The sequence below is a fragment of the Erpetoichthys calabaricus genome, chromosome 9, assembly GCF_900747795.2.
Source record: "Erpetoichthys calabaricus chromosome 9, fErpCal1.3, whole genome shotgun sequence".
Classification (NCBI taxonomy): Eukaryota; Metazoa; Chordata; class Cladistia; order Polypteriformes; family Polypteridae; genus Erpetoichthys; species Erpetoichthys calabaricus.
This window is the reverse complement of record NC_041402.2, coordinates 80,852,156-80,876,553: the sequence shown is the minus strand read 5'-3', so window position 1 is coordinate 80,876,553 and position 24,398 is coordinate 80,852,156. Positions and strand designations below refer to the sequence as shown.

General features: G+C 40.3%; 1 protein-coding gene across 5 annotated transcripts in view; it reads left to right on the top strand.

The window, feature by feature from the left end:
* Positions 1-24,398, top strand: part of nfat5b (nuclear factor of activated T cells 5b) — a 135,282-nt gene that overhangs the window by 92,023 nt on the left and 18,861 nt on the right. For all 5 annotated transcript variants that reach the window (XM_028809804.2, XM_028809807.2, XM_028809805.2 and 2 more), the window contains 7 exons: positions 13,121-13,311; positions 17,248-17,420; positions 20,203-20,337; positions 20,560-20,612; positions 21,364-21,496; positions 21,802-21,879; positions 23,730-23,866. In XM_028809804.2, coding sequence (XP_028665637.1) covers positions 13,121-13,311; positions 17,248-17,420; positions 20,203-20,337; positions 20,560-20,612; positions 21,364-21,496; positions 21,802-21,879; positions 23,730-23,866 — 900 coding nt within the window. The remainder of the gene's footprint in view (positions 1-13,120; positions 13,312-17,247; positions 17,421-20,202; positions 20,338-20,559; positions 20,613-21,363; positions 21,497-21,801; positions 21,880-23,729; positions 23,867-24,398) is intronic.

Sequence of the window (24,398 nt, the reverse complement as noted above, 5' to 3'; positions counted from 1 at the left end):
TTACTTTTAGTTCAGTTTCGGAATGCTCTCTGTCCATTTTCACCACGCTGCATACCTATGCTACCGCCCACTATATGGTGGTGTAGCAGTGAAAAAGAGCCCTAGTGCAACAAATCTGTGTTTAGCGGTGTAGCAGTGACAAAGGTCCCCACTTAAACAGTTTCCTGCTGCGCCACGTTCCGAACGTCGTTTAGGCAATTTAAACCAGTGTTGCGGTATAAGAAAAATCCATATCATAAAAAAATAAAAAATGGTTTTTGGTATGAACCGGTATACTGCCCAGCACTATCATTTACTAATTAAAATTACAGGGTTTTTGTTAGTTCTCCTGCTGATCTCTTATGTTTCCAAAAGCTGAACTAGTTTAAGTCTCAATCCAAGTCACTGTGCCATTTCTAAGACGCCATTAAAGCTTAAAATAATAAAATTACAAACTCGTTTTTTTCCCATTTGCTGCCTGTATGATTAAGTACCTTTTACTTGAAGAGCTACTGTTAAGCAAGAATTGAAATTTTTGCATTCCTTTACAAAAATCAGATATTTGTTTTATTTGATCATTTTAAAGAGATGTTATTTCATTGCATGATTTTGATTTAGTTAGCTTATATTAATGTAGTCGACTGGAATCTGGCTTTTTCACACGTTGTATCAAGGACAGTCAAGTCAGAGGCATGTAGGGGCAAAACAGAAGTATTTTTCTTTCCAGCAACAAAAGGGAAAAAAGAACAGGGCATCGCACAAATGGCTTCTTCCCTATGCCCCCAACAGCATCCACTGTGCTTCTCCTTTCTTTAATAACACAATGAACACATTGCATATTAAACTATTTACAAAATATTGTTTAGATTTTCCAGAGAAAACTATTTACAATATACATTGCCTTACACAAAAAAAAATATCCTAACTTAATAATCATGCAATCTAAACAAAAATAGAGTGGCATACCTTTCCAGAAACAAAAGGGGGAAAAAAAGAACAGGGTGTCACACAAACAGCTTCTTCCCAATGCCTATTAAATTATAAATCGGTTACAAATTATTGTAAACAAAACTAAGATCAAGAATAAAAATTAAAACCAAAAATATACATATGGTCACACTGTACACAGCGCCGAATTACATTAACATGCCGTTCACCATACTGAAAAAAATAACCATTAATTTTTTCTTAATTTTCAAAAGTAAACATACAAAAACTACACATAAGAGCTTGCAAAAGATACACGTGACTGAATATACACTCAAACGTTTCCAAATAATGTACATGACAAATGAAATAAAAATCAGAAAAAGCTTGGGGAGAGCTTAACTGATCACAGCTCAAGTTAAGCTCTAGACACATCTCCAAGATAATTAAAGTAAATAGACTGCACATGACCACAATTTGTTTTGCCATAGAAAAGGGTCTGAATACTTACAGGTGTATTTCAGAAAAGTAGAATATTGTGAAAAAGTAATTTGTTTTCATAATTTATTTCAAAAAGTTAAACCTTCACATATGCTATATTCATTACATGTAAAGTGAAATATTTCAAGCCTTTTTTTTTTTTTTTTTTTTAATTTTGATGATTTTGGCAGATAGCTCATGAAATCAGAAATCTAGTACATTATCTCAAATTAGTAGACGATTACCTACAATCAATCAAAAAAGGATTCTCAATACATAAATGTCCAACTTCTGAGAAGTATGTTAATTTATACACTTAATATTTGGTTGGGCCTCCTTTACCACAAATTACTGCATCAATGCAGTGTGGCATGGAGGTGATCAGATTGCGACACTGCTGAGTGGTTATTGAAGCCCAGGTTGCTTTGATAGCAGCCTTTATCTCGTCTGTCTCCTCTTCCTCTTGAAAATACCCCATAGATTCTGTATGGGGTTCAGGTCAGTCGAGCTGGCTGGTCAATCCAGCACAGTAATACCATGGTCAACAAACAATTTGGTAGTAGTTTTGGCACTGTGGGCAGGTACTAAGTCCTGCTGGAAAAGGAATTTGACATCTTCATAAAACTTGTCAGCAGATGGCAACATGAAGTGACCTAAAATCTCCTGGTAGATGGCTGTGCTTGCTGTGGACTTAGTAAAGCACAGTTGACTAACTCCAACAGATGACATGGCATCCCAAATCATCACAGATTATGGGAACTTCACACTGGACATCAAACACCTTGGATTCTGTGCTGCTCCACTTTTCCTCCAGACTCTAGGACCTTGATTTCCAAATGAAATACAAACTGTACTTTCAGCTGAAAAGAGGACGGAGGACCACTGAGCAACAGTCCAGTTATTTTTTTCCTTAGCCCATCTAAGACACTTAATGTTGTCTCTGGTGGCTTGTTATAGCCCCTTTCCTAAAGATGTCTGTGCGTGGTGGCTCTTGATACAATGACACCAGCTTTAGTCCACTCCTTGTGAGGTTCTCCCAAGTTCTTGAATCAACTTTTCTTGACAGTGCTGTCAAGGCTGTCATTATCCCTATTGCTTGTGCACCTTTTCCTACCAAACTATAACCTTCCAGTCAACTTTTTATTAATATGCTTCAATACAGCACTCCACAAAAAGCTAGCCTTTTCAGTAAACCTTATGTGGCTTACCCTCCTTGCGGAGGATGGCAGTGATCATCTTCTTGACAACTGTCAAGTCAGCATTCTTCCCCATGAATGTGGTTGCATGTACCAACTTCAACCGAGAGAGGCAGTACAGGCAGTCCCTGGGTTACGTACAAGATAGGGACTGTAGGTTTGTACTTAAATTGAATTTGTATGTAAGTTGGAACAGGTACATTATTTTAATAAATGCTGTTGTTGACCGACTGTAACCAAGTGCTCTGCCAATGAATGATGGAGTTTAACCTCTCTCTGACCTTTTTATTATTTCTACTTTATTTTCAGTGGTGATGGTTTTTCTCTTCTTTACTGTATCACCAGCACTTGCATCAGATTTGTGTTTCAGAGACATTCTTGAAGGGTGAAGACAAAAGGTTAAGATGAGCTTTTCTGCACAGCACTGTATAGCTATAACAGCAGGCGGGCATCCCTCGTCAGCATGTCTGGTGTACTGACAAGAGACAACTTCCTGCTATGTATGTAACAGTACAAGCAGGCTTGCTATTGAGAATGAATGGGAGTAGCAAGGGGCGGTTCACCACCCACCCACCACACACTCACCTCCACTACAATATGCAGCCTGCAGCGTGCGTCCACCCACCGAGAACGAACACAGTGTGGCCAAAGGCGTGTAGTGAATGGCCCACCACCGCCCCCATTCAACAGGCAGCCACCCGAAGCACACTACAATGCTACCCTCAATGGCCTCCATTCAGCCACAACCGGGTCACCGCTTGCAGCATTACCAGCTGCCCACCAAAAACGATTCGGGGGGAGCTGTGTGTAGTGGGTGGGCAGTGAAATGCCCTACACTGCTCCATCCAGCCTGCGTCCAGTCAGGAGCAGTAGCTGCGGCGGCGTAGAGGGCGGAGTGCGAACCGCCCCATTAAGCCTTCGCCCTGCACACGAGCGATAGCTGTGGCCCCAGTGACTATGGACCATGGGTCACTGCTCGCTTGCCGCCAGGAGCCGCCCAAGGGACACTACACTGCGCAAGCAGCGAAATCGCACCCCTCCAGCCACTACTTGCAGCGTCCTCCGGCCAAAGATGATGGAGCAGCACTTAATGAGGCACATGCGTCACAGCTGCAGCCTCGTTTGTAAGTCGTAGGTCGGGTGTTCGTAACCTGGGGACTACCTGTACATGGTATTTATACTGCTTAAATAGCAGTTTACTCAAACTAGAGATAAGATATTCTAATTTCAGATACTGGATTTCTGATTTTCATCTACCATAATCCATCCATCCATCCATTCTCTTCCGCTTATCCGAGGTCGGGTCGCGGGGGCAGCAGCTTGAGCAGAGATGCCCAGACTTCCCTCTCCCCGGCCACTTCTTCTAGCTCTTCCGGGAGAATCCCGAGGCGTTCCCAGGCCAGCCGGGAGACATAGTCCCTCCAGCATGTCCGGGGTCTTCCCCGGGGCCTCCTCCCGGTTGGACATGCCCGGAACACCTCACCAGGGAGGCGTCCAGGAGGCATCCTGATCAGATGCCCGAGCCACCTCATCTGACTCCTCTCGATGCGGAGGAGCAGCGGCTCTACTCTGAGCCCCTCCCGGATGACTGAGCTTCTCACCCTATCTTTAAGGGAGAGCCCAGACACCCTGCGGAGGAAACTCATTTCAGCCGCTTGTATTCGCGATCTCGTTCTTTCGGTCACTACCCATAGCTCATGATCATAGGTGAGAGTAGGAACATAGATCGACCGGTAAATTGACAGCTTTGCCTTATGGCTCAGCTCCTTTTTCACCACGACAGACCGATGCAGAGCCCGCATCACTGCGGACGCCGCACCGATCCGCCTGTCGATCTCCCGCTCCATTCTTCCCTCACTCGTGAACAAGACCCCGAGATACTTGAACCTCCTCCACTTGAGGCAGGATCTTGCTACCAACCCTGAGAGGGCACTCCACCCTTTTCCGGTTGAGGACCATGGTCTCGGATTTGGAGGTGCTGATTCCCATCCCAGCCGCTTCACACTCAGCTGCGAACCGATCCAGAGAGAGCTGAAGATCACGGCCTGATGAAGCAAACAGGACAACATCATCTGCAAAAAGCAGTGACCCAATCCTGAGTCCACCAAACCGGACCACCTCAACACCCTGGCTGCGCCTAGAAATTCTGTCCATAAAAGTTATGAACAGAATCGGTGACAAAGGGCAGCCCTGGCGGAGTCCAACTCTCACTGGAAATGGGTTCGACTTACTGCCGGCAATGCGGACCAAGCTCTGACACCGGTTGTACAGGGACCGAACAGCCCTTATCAGGGGGTCCGGTACTCCATACTCCCGGAGCACCCCCCACAGGATTCCCCGAGGAACACGGTCGAACGCCTTTTCCAAGTCCACAAAACACATGTAGACTGGTTGGGCAAACTCCCATGCACCCTCCAGGACTCTGCTAAGGGTGTAGAGCTGGTCCACTGTTCCGCGACCAGGACGAAAACCACACTGTTCCTCCTGAATCCGAGGTTCAACTATCCGACGGACCCTCCTCTCCAGAACCCCCGAATAGACTTTTCCAGGGAGGCTGAGGAGTGTGATCCCTCTGTAGTTGGAACACACCCTCTGGTCCCCCTTCTTAAAGAGGGGGACCACCACCCCGGTCTGCCAATCCAGAGGCACTGTCCCTGATGTCCATGCGATGTTGTAGAGACGTGTCAACCAAGACAGCCCTACAACATCCAGAGCCTTGAGGAACTCCGGGCGTATCTCATTCACCCCCGGGGCCCTGCCACCAAGGAGTTTTTTGACCACCTCGGTGACCTCAGTTCCAGAGATGGGGGAGCCCACCTCCGAGTCCCCAGGCTCTGCTTCCTCATTGGAAGGCATGTTATTGGGATTGAGGAGGTCTTCGAAGTACTCCCCCCACCGACCCACAACGTCCCGAGTCGAGGTCAGCAGTGCACCATCCCCACCATATACAGTGTTGACACTGCACTGCTTCCCCCTCCTGAGACGCCGGATGGTGGACCAGAATCTCCTCGAAGCCGTCCGAAAGTCGTTCTCCATGGCCTCCCCAAACTCCTCCCATGCCTGAGTTTTTGCCTCAGCAACCACCAAAGCTGCATTCCGCTTGGCCTGCCGGTACCTATTAGCTGCCTCCAGAGTCCCACAGGACAAAAGGGACTGGTAGGACTTCTTCTTCAGCTTGACAGCATACCTCACCGCCGGTGTCCACCAACGGGTTCGGGGATTGCCCCCACGACAGGCACCGACCACCTTACGGCCACAGCTCCGGTTAGCTGCCTCAACAATAGAGGCACGGAACATGGCCCATTCGGACTCAATGTCCCCCACCTCCCTCGGGACACGGTCAAAGTTCTGCTGGAGGTGGGAGTTGAAGCTACTTCTGACAGGGGGCTCTGCCAGACGTTCCCAGCAGACCCTCACAACATGTTTGGGCCTACCAGGCCTGACCGGCATCCTTCCCCACCATCGAAGCCAACTCACCACCAGGTGGTGATCAGTTGACAGCTCCGCCCCTCTCTTCACCCGAGTGTCCAAGACATGTGGCCGCAAGTCCGACGACACGACCACAAAGTCGATCATCGAACTCAGGCCTAGGGTGTCCTGGTGCCAAGTGCACATATGAACACACCTATGCTTGAACATGGTGTTTGTTATGGACAATCCGTGACGAGCACAGAAGTCCAATAACAAAACACCACTTGGGTTCAGATCGGGGGGGCCATTCCTCCCAATCACGTCCTTCCAGGTCTCACTGTCATTGCCCACATGAGCATGGAAGTCTCCCAGCAGTACGAGGGAGTCCCCAGAAGGTATGCCCTCTAGCACCCTCTCCAGGGACTCCAAAAAGGGTGGGTACGCACACAGAACAGTTAGGACCCGTCCCCTCACCCGAAGGCGGAGGGAGGCTACCCTCTCGTCTACCGGGGTAAACCCCAATGTACAGGATCCAAGTCGGGGGGCAATAAGTATGCCCACACCCGCTCGGCGCCTCTCACCGGGGGCAACTCCAGAGTGGTAGAGAGTCCAGCCCCTCTCAAGGAGATTGGTTCCAGAGTCCAAGCTGTGCGTCGAGGTGAGCCCGACTATATCTAGCCGGAACCTCTCAACCTCATACCATAACCCTAACTCTCTACCCTAACCCTCTCTCTACCATAATCATCATCAATAAAACAAAAAAGGTTTCAAATTATTTTACTTTATGCGTAATGAATATAGCATGTATAAAGGTTTACCTATTTTAAATAAATTACAAAAACAAATAACCTTTTTCACAATATTCTCATTTTTGAGATGCACCTGGAAAGAGAAATTTGAGTTTTGCAAATTTATTTAAAATTAAAACCTTTCAGAAAACATTTTTCAACTTTGTCATTATGAATTGCTAAATGTAGATAGGAGAGCAAAATGGCAAATATATCCATTTAAAATGAAATCTACTTTCTGCACACTATTGTGTTGTAAAGATGTCTTGAAACTTTCTGAATCCACTGTGTTTGTGTATATATACAGTACACACAAGGGGGACCCAAAAATTTCTGGAATTAGTCACCTACAAAATACTCTTTGTTCCAGCACTTCTCCCATTCTTAACATTTCCTTTACTTATCTTTTGTTACTGTGTCTTGAGCCTAAGGTTGGGCGGTATCCAAATTTTGATACCGTCAAACCTCCTCCCTATTTTACCTCGGTATACGGTATTACCGTGAATAATAAAAAAAATGTGACGTAAGGCTCAGACAGCGTCACCAGACTGTTGGCTTGTGCCTAAACCGTTCAGAAACTGAATATCAAACACTAATACTGAAACAATAACAAAATAACATGCAGAACAATATTAACAACTTTTATTAGCAACAAATAGCAGTTTATAAAAAAGTGCAAATACAACAGTCAAACAGAATTAAATTAACATAAACATCCAGAACAGTTTTCGCGCAGAGACGCGCACACAAATCAATTAAATTAAATCACACCGCCTGAACAACTTTTAATAACAAAGAAGAGCAGCTTATAAAAAAGTGCAAATAGACCCACAACAGTCAACCAGAGTTGAATTAACATAAACATCATCCATATTATAAAAAGTATTGCAAAGCAATAGTCCTAAACAAAAACTTCTTTCCAGTCTTCTTTCCAATATTGTTTTTAACGTAAACCAAATAAAAATACCTGAATCAATTAAATAAATAAAAATAAACACAGTGCGAATAGGAACGAATGGCAAGTGGCATCAATCTAGTCAAGATTTTTCGCTAGAAAAACCAGCATATTTACTTTGTCCGGCTTTAACAGGGCACGTTGTGGACCGACAACTTTACCTGCGGTGCTGAAAACCCGCTCCGATGGTGTGCTTGTGGCACAGACGCACCGGTACTTTCGTGCCACTCGCGACATCTGGGGAAAACGCCTGGCAGCATTTTTCCACCAGAGAAGTGTGTCCTCGTCTCCTTGAGTAACTGGCTCCAAACAGTAGGCTGTTATTTCAGCTCCGACTCGGTCCTCTATGGTGCCGATGCCGACGGGACCTGCCATTCCATCAGATTTTTTTTGCAGCATACTTCCCAGAGTCATCTTTTTTCGTGAGGGTGCAGGTTGCGCCTCTCCCTCTTCCACTCTGATGGCCACTGGACCTGCTGCCTCTAAGCTCACGATCTCAGCCTGTAATTCAGCCTTGGTCTCAGCCATGGTGTCTCATTGGAATGCTTTTGCATCTTTCTTTAGCGATCATGGCGTAATCTGTCTTATCTCTCTGTACAGGTTTCAGTTGCCTTTCGTTGTGCGGCAGAGACGCGTCATTGAGCTAATCTGTGTGAATGCTGAGTGTCCGTTTCTTGCGAGCGACTGGCACGCCTTTGCCTCTTTGCTTCGTGATCACGCTGTAATGTGTCCTCTCTCGCAGGAGCAGGTTCAGTTGCCTTTCGTTTCGGCATTGTTCGATAAGGTCTCCTCCGTACAGACTCAGACACGGGGCTTGAAATACTGAAGTGCACATGTAGCAAAGTGTAAATGTTATTTATAATTTTATTTATTTTTTTTGTTATGAAATTCCCCAAAAGAGTTGATCCCTGTAAATAGTTAATAGTATATCAACAATATAATCTGTTGTAGTACGGGCGTTAATTAGCGTCACACCTCATAACCTGCATACACCACGTTTCTACGGGGCAGCTATACAGCTAAAAGGAACCCGGACACGGACACCGCACTGGGCTTTTATTATATAGATAGTCCAAGGGCGCGCTCGGTTTTTTGCCTCTGGTCATGCAATCCATTTGTGACAGCCAAGTTTAGATTGTGACCGAAGCAGTATAGCCACGGCCAATGCAGGGACCTGATTGCGGCATGAATGTTGGCAGCGTTGTCGGTGGTTATGGCTGAAAGTTTTTTCTCATCAAGTTGCCATTCCTGAAGTGCAGCTCTGAGCGCAGCAGCAAGATTGTCCGCTGTATGACTCTCAGGAAAATACGTAGTTTGGAGGCATTTGGATTCAAGTTTCCAGTCAGGTGTAATAGTATGGACAGTCAGAGACATATATGGTGTCATGTTAACTGACGACCACATGTCAGTTGTTAAGGAATAACTGTCTGCCGCTGACAGCAGCACTTGAACATTGTCTCTAACTTTACTATATAAATGTGGGACGGCTGTTTGTGAGAAATATTTCCGTCCAGGCAGCTCGTACTGGGCATCTAGGACCTTTACCATGTCCGTAAAGGACTTTTTTTCCACTGTGTGGAAAGAGACCATTTCCTTCGCCAAGTATTTTGTCACTGCATCAGTACAGGTTTTCCAACGGACACTGTCCCTTTTGTACTTTGTTGCTTTCCCGAAGGCCCCCATTACCGTCGGCTGCGTACTGGCGGTGGACCTAGATGTTGTTGGTCCTGCATCGGGAGGCGTTGAAACTGTTGCACTGAGTGAACTCGGGTCCATCCTCGCATCAGTGAGTGGATGGTGGTTTCGTATATGCGACCTTAGGTTCGAGGTATTTCCATCTCACGCGGTCACCTTTTTGTTGCACAATTTGCAAATTGCCTCGTCCGGTCGAAACCCGAAATACTGCCAAACTGCAGAAGTTGTGTTCTTTTTTGAGACCAGGTTACTTGGTGCGCAACTCGCCATCTTTCCCCACCTCTCTTTCTCCTCCACGCTGTCACGTGATGACAACCACGCATACGCATTTTTAGGCATTAAATAAATTATATTTAATATTTAATCCTTGTCTCCCATATAAGTGCATTGTTTTTATGACGGTATAACGGTATTGAAACTGACACCGTTGCTATTTTTAGATCCCGCGGGATACCATATTACCGTATTACCGCCCAAGCCTACTTGAGCCTCAGGTAGTTTTTCCTGTATTTCTTCCACAGTATCAAATCTTCTTTTTGGGGGGAAAAAAGGTATCACAAGGAGCAAGGTCTGGCGAATACGGTGTGTGAGAAGCAACAACCATATTATTTCAGTCAAAATATCTTGGACTGATAACTCAATCTGTACAGGTTCACTGTTGATGCAATTTTCTGGGTGCCGCTACTCCAGAAATTTTTTCCTAACGCTTTTCCGTAGAGACCTCAGCACTTCCATGCAATGTCACTGATTCATGACTGTTCATGGGGAGCACATTCTTTATGAACAGGTCTGTCAGTCATCATTGTCTCTTTAAAATCTGCCATGGTTTGTAGAAAAAAAAAATTGCCAAAGTCACAGTTGTAATTGTGGATTAAACGGCAGAAATGTGCACTCAATGAACTCGGCACGATGCCACTCGTCGACTGATCATCCAGACTTGTGGGCATACAATGCTTAGCTGTATATGGCTGGGTACCGCTCTAACACCATCATTAAGTTTGTAGATGACACAATGGTGGTGTGTCCCAACAACAATAGGGATAAGTCAGTTTACTGAATGCAGATAAAACAATTTGCAAAGTGGTGCATGTGCAACCGTCTGTCTCTTAATGTGGACAAGACATAAGAGATGATTGTTGACTTCGCAAAGGCCCATCCTGACAACATCCCATTGCCCATTGAGGACTATAAGGTGGAATTGGTCAAAAGCAATAAAATTCCTTGGTGTGTATCTGGCAGCTAATCGCATAGCAGTGTCTCCACTTCCTTCAGCTGCTTCCTTCCCATTGTCACCGCATTTTACAGGGGCGCCATCAAAAGCATTCTGTCCAGCTTCATCACTCTCTTTTTTGGGAGCTGTAGTCTCTGACCGTAAGGTACAACAGCAAATATTGTACACAGCAGAAAAGATAATTAGTACCTCTTTGCCCCCTATTAAAGACATCTTTATAAAGTATTACATTTGTAAAGCCTGTAGCATTGAGATGTACTGCTCCCATTCCTCCCACAATTTCTTTGTCCTACTTCCATCTGGCAGAAGGTTCTTTAGCATCTAAATCATCTCAGCCAGGTTCTGCAATGTTTTCTACCTCTTAGCTGTCTGGACTTTGAACTCTTTGCTGCCCCCTGCCCTCAGATATGCCCATAGTTGCTTATTTATATGCAGTACATTTGTAACACTCAAGTGCTTTTCATTATTCATTGTCGTTATTTATTACTATACTGAATATTTCAAATAATCACTGTCTATACACTTACCATTTGTTTATTTTTGTTTATTTATAATTTCATATAGGTTTTTACCTGCACGTGTGCTGTGTTTATGTATATGTTTCACCACAGTGCTATGGAATGTTATTTCATGACAATGTACAGTGGGGCAAAAAAGTATTTAGTCAGCCACCAATTGTGCAAGTTCTCCCACTTAAAGATGAGAGAGGCCTGTTATTTTCATCATAGGTATACCTCAACTATGAGAGACAAAATAAGAAAAAAAATCCAGAAAATCACATTGTCTGATTTTTAAAGAATTTATTTGCAAATTATAGTGGAAAATAAGTATTTGGTCACCTACAAACAAGCAAGATTTCTGGCTCTTACAGACCTGTAACTTCTTCTGTAAGAGGCCCCTCTGTCCTCCACTCATTACCTGTATTAATGGCACCTGTTTGAACTCGTTATCAATATAAAAGACACCTGTCCACTACCTCAAACAGTCACACTCCAAACTCCACTATGGCCAAGACCAAAGAGCTGTCAAAGGACACCAGAAACAAAATTGTAGACCTGCACCAGTCTGGGAAGACTGAATCTGCAATAGGTAAGCAGCTTGGTGTGAAGAAATCAACTGTGGGAGCAATTATTAGAAAATGGAAGACATACAAGACCACTGATAATCTCCCTCGATCTGGGGCTCCACGCAAGATCTCACCCCGTGGGGTCAAAATGATCACAAGAACGGTGAGCAAAAATCCCAGAACCACACGGGGGAACCTAGTGAATGACCTGCAGAGAGCTGGGACCAAAGTAACAAAGTCTACCATCAGTAACACACTACGCCGCCAGGGACTCAAATCCTGCAGTGCCAGACGTGTCCACCTGCTTAAGCCAGTACATGTGCAGGCCCGTCTGAATTTTCTAGAGAGCATTTGGATGATCCAGAAGAGGATTGGGAGAATGTCATATGGTCAGATGAAACCAAAATAGTACCTTTTGGTAAAAACTTTACTCGTCGTGTTTGGAGGAGAAAGAATGCTGAGTTGCATCCAAAGAACACCATACCTACTGTAAAGCAGGGGGGGTGGAAACATCATGCTTTGGGGCTGTTTTTCTGCAAAGAGACCAGGACGACTGATCCGTGTAAAGGAAAGAATGAATGGGGCCATGTATCGTCAGATATTGAGTGAAAACCTCCTTCCATCAGCAAGGGCATTGAAGATGAAATGTGGCTGGGTCTTTCAGCATGACAATGATCCCAAACACACCGCCCGGGTAACGAAGGAGTGGCTTCGTAAGAAGCATTTCAAGGTCCTGGAGTGGCCTAGCCAGTCTCCTGATCTCAACCCCATAGAAAATCTTTGGACGGAGTTGAAAGTCCGTGTTGCCCAGCGACAGCCCCAAAATATCACTGCTCTAGAGGAGATCTGCATGGAGGAATGGGCCAAAATACCAGCAACAGTGTGTGAAAACCTTGTGAAGACTTACAGAAAATGTTTGACCTCTGTCATTGCCAACAAAGGGTATATAACAAATTATTGAGGTGAACTTTTGTTATTGACCAAATACTTTTTTTCCACCATAATTTGCAAATAAATTCTTCAAAAATCAGACAATGTGATTTTCTGGATTTTTTTTTCTCATTTTGTCTCTCATAGTTGAGGTATATCTATGATGAAAATTACAGGCCTCTCTCATCTTTTTAAGTGGGAGAACTAGCACAATTGGTGGCTGACTAAATACTTTTTTGCCCCACTGTATGCTGCTATACTGTGTATGGATGGTATGACAATAAAGCCATTTGATGTGACTTGGACATATTTAATAACTTCATCCTACTGCTATGCACTTGACTGATTCTCGGAATTTTTGGGTCCTGTATATACAGTATTTATAAACTGTACATAGATGTTCGTATAAATTAAAAAAAATACTGGATTGTGCAATTCCTGTTTATTATTTTCTTTTCTTAGCTTGAAGGTGTAAATGAACCAGTGGTTCTCCAGATATTTGTGGGCAATGATTCTGGACGTGTTAAACCCCATGGATTTTACCAGGCATGTCGTGTAACTGGTCGCAATACAACACCTTGCAAGGAAGTAGACATTGAAGGCACAACTGTGATTGAAGTATCCCTAGATCCAAGCAACAACATGACCTTAGCGTAAGTAATATATTACTCAGTTAATCTCATTAACTACCATTTTTTACTAAAGCAGAAACATAATTATTTTTTAAGCCAGGAAGCATTTCTTTAGAGTTGTAGTATTCTGTGAGTACTGTAACCATTGAGCCATGTAGTTGAAGCAGAAACACTGGTAGCCTTTAAGAAGTATCTGGATGAGGAACTAGGACAGCTCTGCTATTAGCTAAACAAACAAGCTGGATGGAGTAAATAGTCTACTCTTGTGTGTCAAATTTCTTACGGTCATTAATTATAAATGTTTTCCTTTAAACAAAATCACACATTTTTCAAAAAATAGGAGTATTCATGTTTTTTAGAACTTGGTTCTAGTATATTAGTAGTGGTCAGGCATAACACGTAACATGAATAGCCAAGATGGCGGCATGGTTGGACGCAGCGGCTTTGTGCTCTCCAGTCTGGTGCTTTGGTTGTCCGGTTTTGTTTTTGATTGTCGAATTGTGTCACGCAAATCTTGTATATAGCTGTCAGGATTTAATTGATATTGGATTACAATCACTTTCAGTGAATTTATAACATACCAGAAGATATAGCAAGAACACCAAGAACGCCATGGATTATTATCAAACCCACTAAGTGACGGAAACGTCGGAGGAAGAGAAAACTGAAGCCCGGAAACTGATCCGGTCAATGAGCTAGGCTACTGTAGTATTTTTCTCACTAACGCAAGTTGGAGCTTCAGATTGCTACAAATGGTTTGGTCTGGAATTGTGTGATAATCATAACGGAGACTTGGCTTCACCTGCAAATCGCAGACTCTAAAATACAACTAGCAGACCATACAATCCACCGGTGGGACAGGAACAAAAATTTGGGTATGAACAAAGGGGCATCAGAGGGGAATTTTAAGCATGTTTAAAGACTGTACTTCTGAATTCACCCAGTTTATGAAGTTATCCACTACGGGGGAAAATGGGTATTCAAATATAAAACATGCTTATAAAACCACATCCCTCCCCAACTTAGGTCAGTCAGATCATCTTTCATTGCTCCTTTTCCCAGCATACACACCATCCAGGAGGAGGACAAAACCCATTATAAAGACCATAAATACTTGACCTCAGAGTGCTCTCATTCAGCTACAGGACTGTTTTCCACAATCAGATTGGGGTGTTATGGTCACCCATCACAAAGAACAGCGAGTCTGTGTTAAATTTTGTTCTCTCTTAGGGAAAACGGCTGTTAAAACTGTAGTGATGCTTGAAACTGCTTTTAAAGAGGACGATTTCAGTAAAACACAGGTCTATTAGTGCTTTTCGCGTTTCAAACCAGGGGCAATGTTACTTGATCTTGCATCCGTGCGACTTTCTTGTTCCCACATCAAAAAAAAACTCAAAGGAAAGCGTTTTTGTACCATGGAGTCAAAGAAAAATCGCTGCAGGCATTGGACAACGTTCCTCTTCAGCAATTCCAAAAAATGTTTCCACCAGTGGGAAAACCGTTGGGACAAGTGCATTCATTCACATGGAGAGTACTTTGAAGGAGACTAAAGTTTCAATAAGTAAAAATTATTAAAACTTTTTTTTTCCCCCCAATTCCGGTTATTTTTGGGTACCCCCTCGTCGTACAGAAACAATTCTATTCTGCATCAGGAGCTGTGTTGACAAAAGGATCTGTGAGATTCTAAATTGGAAACCCTGGATGTTTGAAGTGTTGCCCTCTGGTCGGTGTTATAGATCTTTGAAAGTACAGACTGATGTTTCTTAACACTAGCCATAAATAACATTGAACAAAAATACAGTTGTGCTTGAAAGTTTGTGAACCCTTTAGAATTTTCTATATTTCTGCATACATATGACCTAAAACATCATCAGATTTTCACTCAAGTCCTAAAAGTAGATAAAGAGAAAGCAGTTAAACAAATGAGATAAAGATATTATACTTGGTCAATTATTTATTAAGGAAAATGATTGAATATTACATATTTGTGAGTGGCAAAAGTATGTGAACCTTTTCTTTCAGTATCTGGTGTGACCCCCCTTTACAGCAATAACTGCAACTAAACATTTCTGGTAACTGTTGATCAGTCCTACACACCGGCTTAGAGGAATTTAAGCCCATTCCTCCGTACAAAACAGCTTCAACTCTGAGATGTTGGTGGGTTTCCTCACATTAACTGCTCGCTTCAGGTCCTTAAGCAACATTTCGATTGGATTAAAGTCAGGACTTTGACTTGGCCATTCCAAAACATTAACTTTATTCTTCTTTAACCATTCTTTGGTAGAATGACTTGTGTGCTTAGGGTCGTTGTCTTGCTGCATGATCCACCTTCTCTTGAGATTCAGTTCATGGACAGATGTCCTGACATTTTCCTTTAGAATTCTCTGATATAATTCAGAATTCATTGTTCCATCAATGAAGGCAAGCCGTCCTGGCCCAGATGCAGCAAAACTGGCCCAAACCATGATACTACCGCCACCATGTTTCACAGATGGGTTAAGGTTCTTATGCTGGAATGCAGTGTTTTCCTTTCTCCAAACATAACACTTTTCATTTAAACCAAAAAGTTCTATTTTGGTCTCATCCGTCCATAAAACTTTCTTCCAACAGCCTTCTGGTTTGTCCACGTGATCTTTAGCAAACTGCAGACGAGCAGCAAAGTTTTTTTTGGAGAGCAGTGGCTTTCTCCTTGCAACCCTGCCATGCACACCATTGTTGTTCAGTGTTCTCCTGATGGTGGACTCATGAACATGAACATTTGCCAATGTGAGAGAGGCCTTCACTTGCTTAGAAGTCACCCTGGGGTCCTTTGTGACCTCGCCGACTATTACACGCCTTGCTCTTGGAGTGATCTTTGTTGGTTGACCACTCCTGGGGAGGGTAACAGTGGTCTTGAATTTCCTCCATTTGTACACAATCTGTCCGAGTGTGGATTGGTGGAGTCCAAACTCTTTAGAGATGGTTTTGTAACCTTTTCCAGCCTGATGAGCATCAACAACTCGTTTTGTGAGGTCCTCAGAAATCTCCTTTGTTCGTGCCATGATACACTTCCACAAACATGTGTTGAGAAGAGCAGACTTTGATAGATCCCTGTTCTTTAAATAACACAGGGTGCCCACTCACACCTGATTGTTGTCCCATTGATTGAAAACACCGGACTCGAATTTCACCTTCAAACTAACTGCTAATCCTAGAGGTTCATATACTTTGCCACTCACAAATATGTAATATTCGATCATTTTCCTCAATAAATAAATGAACAAGTATAATATTTTTGTCTCATTTGTTTAACTGGTTTCTCTTCATCTACTTTTAGGACTTGAGTGAAAATCTGATGATGTTTTAGATCATATTTATGCAGAAATATAGAAAATTCTAAAGGGTTCACAAACTTTCAAGCACAACTAAGTAAATTAAGGCAGTTTAAATAATTTTTTTTTTTTTTTTTTTTTTTTTACTCCATGCTGGGAAATAGACTCATACATACGGCTGCTGTTGCTCTTGTGCAACTACTCCTCTGGTTGAATGGTATTATTTTACTGTATCACTACTGATTCCGTTTATTTTATGTCATTTCTTTTTAACTGTATTTTTACATTCAATAGTACTGATTTTATTTTTTTTTATTTTTTTCCTTTGCTTGTATTATGTGTTGTAGCATTGGTTATGCTTCAAGAAAAGTAGTGTTGTTTTTGCTTTTTGTACCTATTTGGAGAGGTGCTCGTAATTTTGTTGTAATTATTTTACAATGACAACAAAGGCTTTCAATATAATTCAATTCATTAGTAAAGCCAGAACATAGGTATACATACGAGAAAAGTTAATGCTGCTAATAATTGTCATTTGCACATTAATTGTTAAGCAATGTTTAATTTTTTTTTTTTTTTTTTTGAAAAAAATTAAACACAACAAAAACTTGAACTTATGTACAGTTTTTAAGAGCTGTTCTCTTTTCAGGGTGGATTGTGTGGGAATTTTGAAACTACGGAATGCTGATGTAGAAGCTCGTATAGGAGTTGCAGGTTCCAAGAAGAAGAGTACTCGTGCCAGGCTTGTTTTCAGAGTTAACATTGGTCGGCCAGATGGTTCAGTTTTAACACTGCAGATACCTTCATCTCCTATTTTATGCAGTGAGTGTTCTCTTTAGCTTTTTATGTGGTGTGTTTATTCTGGAAAATAAAAGCAGTAAAAGTAACTTGTACATAACCAAGCATTGCAGCTTTTCTTTATTTTTCAAAGTTTCTTTCATTATATGTAGTATTAATATAAATTATGTTAGTCAAAATTCTTTATTCCTTATACAGAATTTTACAGTAGCATAACATTCTGAAAATAGCTGTGAGCATTTGCTGTAAGCATCTGTTTGAATCTTAATTATGAGTTATATTTCCCTTACATCAGTTTCATGTTAATCATCCATCTGTTTTCTAGCCCACCTGTCCAGCTATATGAATTTGGCTGCATCTGTCATACATGGAAGATATATTTGATGCATATATTTTTTTTTTTAATTTAGCAGTGTTTTAAGGATTATATTTCTCATGTAAAGCGTCTATCCATTCATTTTCTAATTCACTTGTCCAGGTGTAAGGGTGTGTGACTTGAACTGCATAGTTTCTTCATGTTTAATGAAAAAGGTCACAGTGATAACTTACAAAATGGCTTGTAAAATGTTATTAATCAGACTAAAGCATCCAATTGTAAAATTCATAATTTGTTCATTAGCTAAATGGATCACACACAACAGCAGAGGGGTTATGACTATTTGACATTTGTCTGGAATGTCTTGTCTGTCTGTTACATTGTTTGTGAGATTGTTGGTTATTTAATTTTAAATAAAGTGTGGCAAATATATATGGATATTCAGATTCTAGATATTTATATTTAGTCATAAAATAGCTCTTGGCCAAGATTTGCATCATTTTGCATATTAGTTTCTGCAAGGAAAACATAAAGTACTATTTGGGGAAAAAAAGATTTTTTTTTAATGTAGATGTTAGTGCTGTCAGGATAGGTTACAGCCTCACATGTCCCTGAATTAACTGATTTGAAAATGTTATTTCTGTGTTGTTTTCTTTTTGCTGTAAAAATGCAGTTTCCAGCAATTCATGTGACTGCAGTTACTGCAAATAATTGATAAGAATCAAATTTTGAATGTGTTGGAATTAATTTCTGTGATTGTTTTTAGAGTTGTATTTTTGCATTGTACTTTTACTGTCATAAACCAGAATATGTTAAAATACATTGCTCAAAAAATTAAGGGAACACTTATCACAATCTTATAACCAAATAATTTAAGCTTCAGGGATATCAATCAACTTTACCTGCTTTGGTACAAGTGAAAGTGACAACAGGTGTACTGTATCCTTATCCTTCCTAACTGATTCTTCTCTAGTTTTGCATTTTTGCAAGTGTCCTGGTCACTACTGGTAGCATGAAGCAATACCTGCAGCCAGTTCAGGTTGCACAGGTAGTCCAGCTTCTCCAGGATGGCACATCCATACATGCCATCACAAAAAGGTTTGCTTTGTTTCCCAGCACAGTCTCGAAAGCATGGTAGAAATACCATGAGATGGGCAGTTACTCAAGGAGACCTGGACTGGGCTATAGAAGGGTATCAGCCCAGCACCAGTATCTGCTCCTTTGTGTGAGGAGGAACAGGAGGAGCACTGCCAGAGCCCAACAAAATGACGTCCAGTTGGCTTTTGATGTTCATGTTTCTGACCAAACTGTCAGAAACTGACTCCATGAGGCTCCAGTCTCCTATAGTAGGACCTGTGCTCACAGCCCATCATCATACAGCTGAATTGGCATTTTCCAGAGAATACTACAGTTGGCAGCTCTGCCACTAGCACCCCATTCTCTTCACAGATGAGAGCAGGTTTACATTGAGCACGTGTGACAGACATGAAAGAGTCTAGAGATACTGTGGTGAACATTATGCAGCCTGCAATGTTCTCCAACATGACTGGTGTGGCGGTGGGCCTGTGATGATCTGGGAAGACATATCCTTGGAGGGTCGCACAGACCTCCACGTGCTAGGTAGTGGTACCCTGGCTGCTGCTAGGTATCGGGATGAAATCTTCTGAGCCATTGTCAGACTTTACCTTGTGCAGTGGGCCTTAGGTTTCTCCTGGTGCAGGACAGTGCCTGGCCTAAAGGGGCCAGAGTATGTAGGCAGTTCTTTGGATGATGAAGGCATTGATGCCATTGACTTGCCTGCACATTCCCCTGACCTGAATCCAAATCCTACTGGATGTCTCTGGGACATTATCGGTATATTCAACGCCATCAAGTAGTGCCACAGACTGTCCAGGAGCTCATTGATGCCCTGATCCAGGACTGGGAGGAGAATCCCCCAGGATACCATCCATTGTCTCAACGGGAGTATGCCCAGACTTTGTCAGGAGTGCATGCAGGCATGTGAGTCACATGCACACTACTGAGTCACATTATGAGTTGCCGTGATGAAATTCACGTAAGTTGTATCAGCCTGTGATTTCAATTTTTGACTTTGATTTTCAGTGTGATGTTGAATCCAGTCCTCAGTGGGTCGGGGATTTTGGTTTCCATTGACTACTGTTACGTAATTTTGTCCTCAATGAATTGCACAGTATTACTCAGTAAAAATTTTCCACTTAAATATTTAGTCCACATGAGATGTGATGTGTGATTTTAAGTGTTCCCTTAGTTTTTTTAAGCAGTGTATAATAGCCAGAACAAGCAAAATAAATCACTTAAGAGAATTATTTTTTCTAATATTGTAGAGTCAATTTTTATGGCATCACAATTCTATGTTCCTGTTTCATTACTACTGTGAGTTTATAAGCTACTCTTGTTCCCCGTGTGGTGTGTGTTTTTTGGTAACGCTCTTTTTGCATTCTTTATTCTAATGATTATATTTTACTGCAGCTCAGCCTGCTGGTGTTCCAGAAATCCTGAAGAAAAGTCTCCACAGCTGTTCAGTGAAAGGTGGTGAAGAATTGTTCATCATTGGGAAGAACTTCCTTAAGGGAGCACAAGTCATTTTTCAAGAAAATGTATCAGGTATCAAAATTGGTTAAGTGGTTTCAGAAAATGAATAAGTGAATAGATGCTCAAAATTGCTTGTTGCCTTTCATTAATTTGGGTAAAATAAGAGCACACGTTTGGTTTATCTTAACACAATAGTAATATGCTTGTTCATAAAATATATTGTCTAAATATTGCAGTTTTATATATTCTATGAATTTCAGTTTATAGCTGCTGTCCATTTTTTTCCTTTTAAAGATGAATCTTCTTGGAAAGCAGAAGCAGAAATTGATATGGAATTGTTTCATCAGGTATTACCTTTTCATATTTCATAAAAAAAGCTTCATTTAGTTGAGTCAAAAAATGAAACTTATTTTATTTTTAGATTCATATTTTATTTTTCCTCTCCTTAAATTTTAGTTCTCCTTTTCTAAGCTGCAGTACTCTGGAGACATTGTTTTACTTGTGGTCTCTTTTGATTTACTTGTTTTGATACAGCTTTTCTATTAGGTATAAAATTGTTTACAAAATCATATTGGGTCCTCCTGTTATTAATAAAATATTACCCAACAGTATAATTACCAAACTTGTTAATTTTAAAAATCCTTCTAAACAAAAAATTGTTTAGCATTATCATGCAATATTGCTGTTTTTATTTATCTGCAAGACATATGGTATTGTCTCCTTAAATATTCAGTATTTTACATTTTCATTTGATAGAGAGAACATTTGACAAGATTACTGTAGAGTAAAATCTTGTTTTAGGGCATCACTTTTGAAATTCATTTAGGTACATAATCTGAAAAGAATGCAATTTATTTTAAATAGCTTTTTTATTGTTCCAGATAATATTGTCTACTAATCCACGTTGACTTTTAGTTTTGCCTAGTTGCCGGTTTCCTCAAAATGAGATTCAGAATAATGGTTATATTACGTGTGCAATGTGTTAATTTAAAATTTAGTAGGAATAAATGACTGTCTTCTATGTAAAACAATGCATTCTATGTAAAAAAAAAAAAAAAAAAAATCTCTTATGAACCGATGTTTTCTTTTTCTCTGCAGAATCACTTAGTGATTAAGGTACCACCTTATCAAAAACCAAACATAAGCTCTCCAGTTTCTGTTGTTATATATGTTGTCACAAATGCTGGTCGATCTCACGAAGTTCATCCATTTACATACATGCCTGAAGAAGGTTTGTCTGTAATTTTTATATATGCAGCATTCTTTATATAAACATGGCTTCAATTTTCTGTTTTTGGCTAGTCATTGATTCTGATTGTTGTTCAGATTTGAATGAACATTTTTGTAAAAATTCAAACATTGTAACAAGAAACCGTAATTCATCATGAACAAAATAACATATCCTGCCATTTTATACAAGTACTACAAAATGAAGTTTGGGATATCTCCTTGGCATTTCACAAGGATGTAATACAGAGGAAATAATTTATAACAGTTGCTTTTCCCCATTCATTTACTTCTGGTGTTGTTTTGCAGATAATTCTACAGATATTAATGTAAAAAAAGAAGTTCCCGCTCCATCTCAGCCCTGCTCATTTGAGGAAGCTATACAAAGTATGTAGTGTTAATGTATCTAAAGAACTGTTTGAAAATATAGTTGCTTTCAAATATGTAAAATTAAAAAATGAAAGTTTAAGCACACAGTAAATTGTCTAGTAAGAATTGCATTTTGACACATTTGAATTTCTTCACAGTATCTTTGCTTAAAAGAACATATTGAGGCTATGAAAGACTTCAACAATGTTCATGTTTAAAATGTTGTCTTGAATATTACAATTTAATTGAGGGAACTCTGACAGGATAAGAATCATGAGAGCTTATAAATGTTTTGGTCCTATTGCAGCTTTCCTATTCTAACAACATTTCATTTAATGGAAAAACTGTAATTCATAGAAGTAGTACATATTTGATTTTTAATAAACAAAAATGGTTCTTTAGTACTTTCAGTTATAATAATAATTTGTTAGAATTTTAGGTAGCTTTCGAGTTCAAATAAGTAGTATGTAGTGTATATAGTGATCAATAGAAATTTGTAATGCCCTACTTACTTTCTTCACTTATTTAAAAAATGTTGACATTTTGTCTGGAAGGCTGTTGAAGTTTAGATCCTTGGAAAACTGGCAACAGAAAGTTGATCAAAAATACCTTTCAATGTGTGAAACTTTTTAAACCCGCTTTAATTTAACATTATTGCTGTGCACTTTGTCCAGTAATTTTTAATCTTTATTTTTAAAGGGTTTAAAATGAGTGGTTTTTATTATCAGATTCACAGATAAAGGTAAAAAATTGTTTCCAGTTTTATCTTGGCAACAAGATGTACAGGTATTTTCCATTAAAATGAACTTTGTTAGTCATGATCACATAGTTATATTCACTTGTGATCTCAGTCATAATATATTTGTAGTTTTGTATTTTTCATTAATTAACAACTGATTAGTAAAGCAGATTATTTCGTGCTTCTGTATCATTGAGATCAGGAATTGCTGTTTTGTTTAACATTTTTTAATCAAATGTAGTGACACCTTCCAATACTGTCACTAGTAAATTTAATGGGAATTACTTAGACAAAAATACTCTGATTTCTTACAGCTGCAATTCACATACTTTTGTATCCTGTCCTCTCTTACTTGCTCAGATGACAGAGTTGCAGTTTTGCACATATATACAAATATAACATAACACAAAATATAATTATGCACAGTGTATAAAATATATATTCAGTGGATTTAAAGTTGTTCAGTCAATTAGAGCAAAGCTAACTTAATATAAAGCTGAACTAATACACGGGCAGATAACAAAGGAAAAGGAAAACAAATTCCAGCTGACAGGACCTCTGGGACAAGATAAACAATGGCATCTGTATTCTGATGCTATTGGCTGTCATATGACATACTACAAATTTCCCACACAAAGATATGAAATGCATCATCATCCTTATTAGTGTGTTTTTCTGTAAGAATCATCCTAACCTGATTGATCTTTCATGCTACCCACATGCATACACCGGTTGCTGTGAGTGAAACATTTGAATCCATGTCCAGAAACATTTTTTCACCTGCCTGCTTTATTGTGCACCTCTACATACACACTGGCTGTAATCAGGATCATAGTTGTGAAGAGGAGATCCACAACAGTGAAGTAATTAATGTGATGTTTGGTGTTGCATGTATTGTTCTATGAGTTCCTTAACGTCTACAGGGATTGTTTTTGCATAAAGGCTTATAATTTGCTGCAATGTAATCCCTGAGATACTGTTGTTATATTTTAGGTTTGTCTTTTTAGCATTATCAAATTACTGAGAAAATTCTATTCATTAAGTGATAACTCAGTAATCAAAACAATATAAAGATATTTTACAGGTTATTATATCTTTATTTTCTCCACTTCTTGTTTGGGATCTTTAGCTAGAAAAACCAATGCATGCACGTTGGATGAGGCATGCTTGTTACCAAGTTCGTTGATAACACCTGCGATTCCTCTGGTCAAGAATGAAGATGTAACACCAATGGATGTTTCATCCAGCCAGTCATCTGCTTTCAAGGTAATTTTTTTTAAATGTACTGCTGTTCTTGTTCTTTGGAAACTGAATAGCTAAATATTTCATCTGTTTGTGTTACAACATGCCATATGAATTTTTATGTTATTTACAAGAATGAGTCAAAAATTATCCATATTCCGGCTGTAGAATTTATTTTAATCCACTATCAGAAAAAACAAATACATAATGTTTCGACATAATCTCCCTGCTTTTCAATACACTTTGTCCATAAGTCAATAAGCTTTCATATTCCTTCAATCAAACTTGTTTTAGGCTGAGCTGTGAGCCACAAATGCACTGCCATCTTCGCCTCTTCATCAGACGTGAATCTTCGTCCTTGTAGGGCTTTTTTTTTTTTTTTTTTTTTTTTTTTTTTTATTTATTTATTTTTTTTATTTTATTAAAATCAAATAACTCAAGTTTTACAAAAATAGTTTAGAAACAAATCAACCCCCACCCATCAAAACCCAATTCTGTTGTGGATTATTGCATAGGCAGAGCCATGGCTGATTTACAAATGATTTGCCACATCATT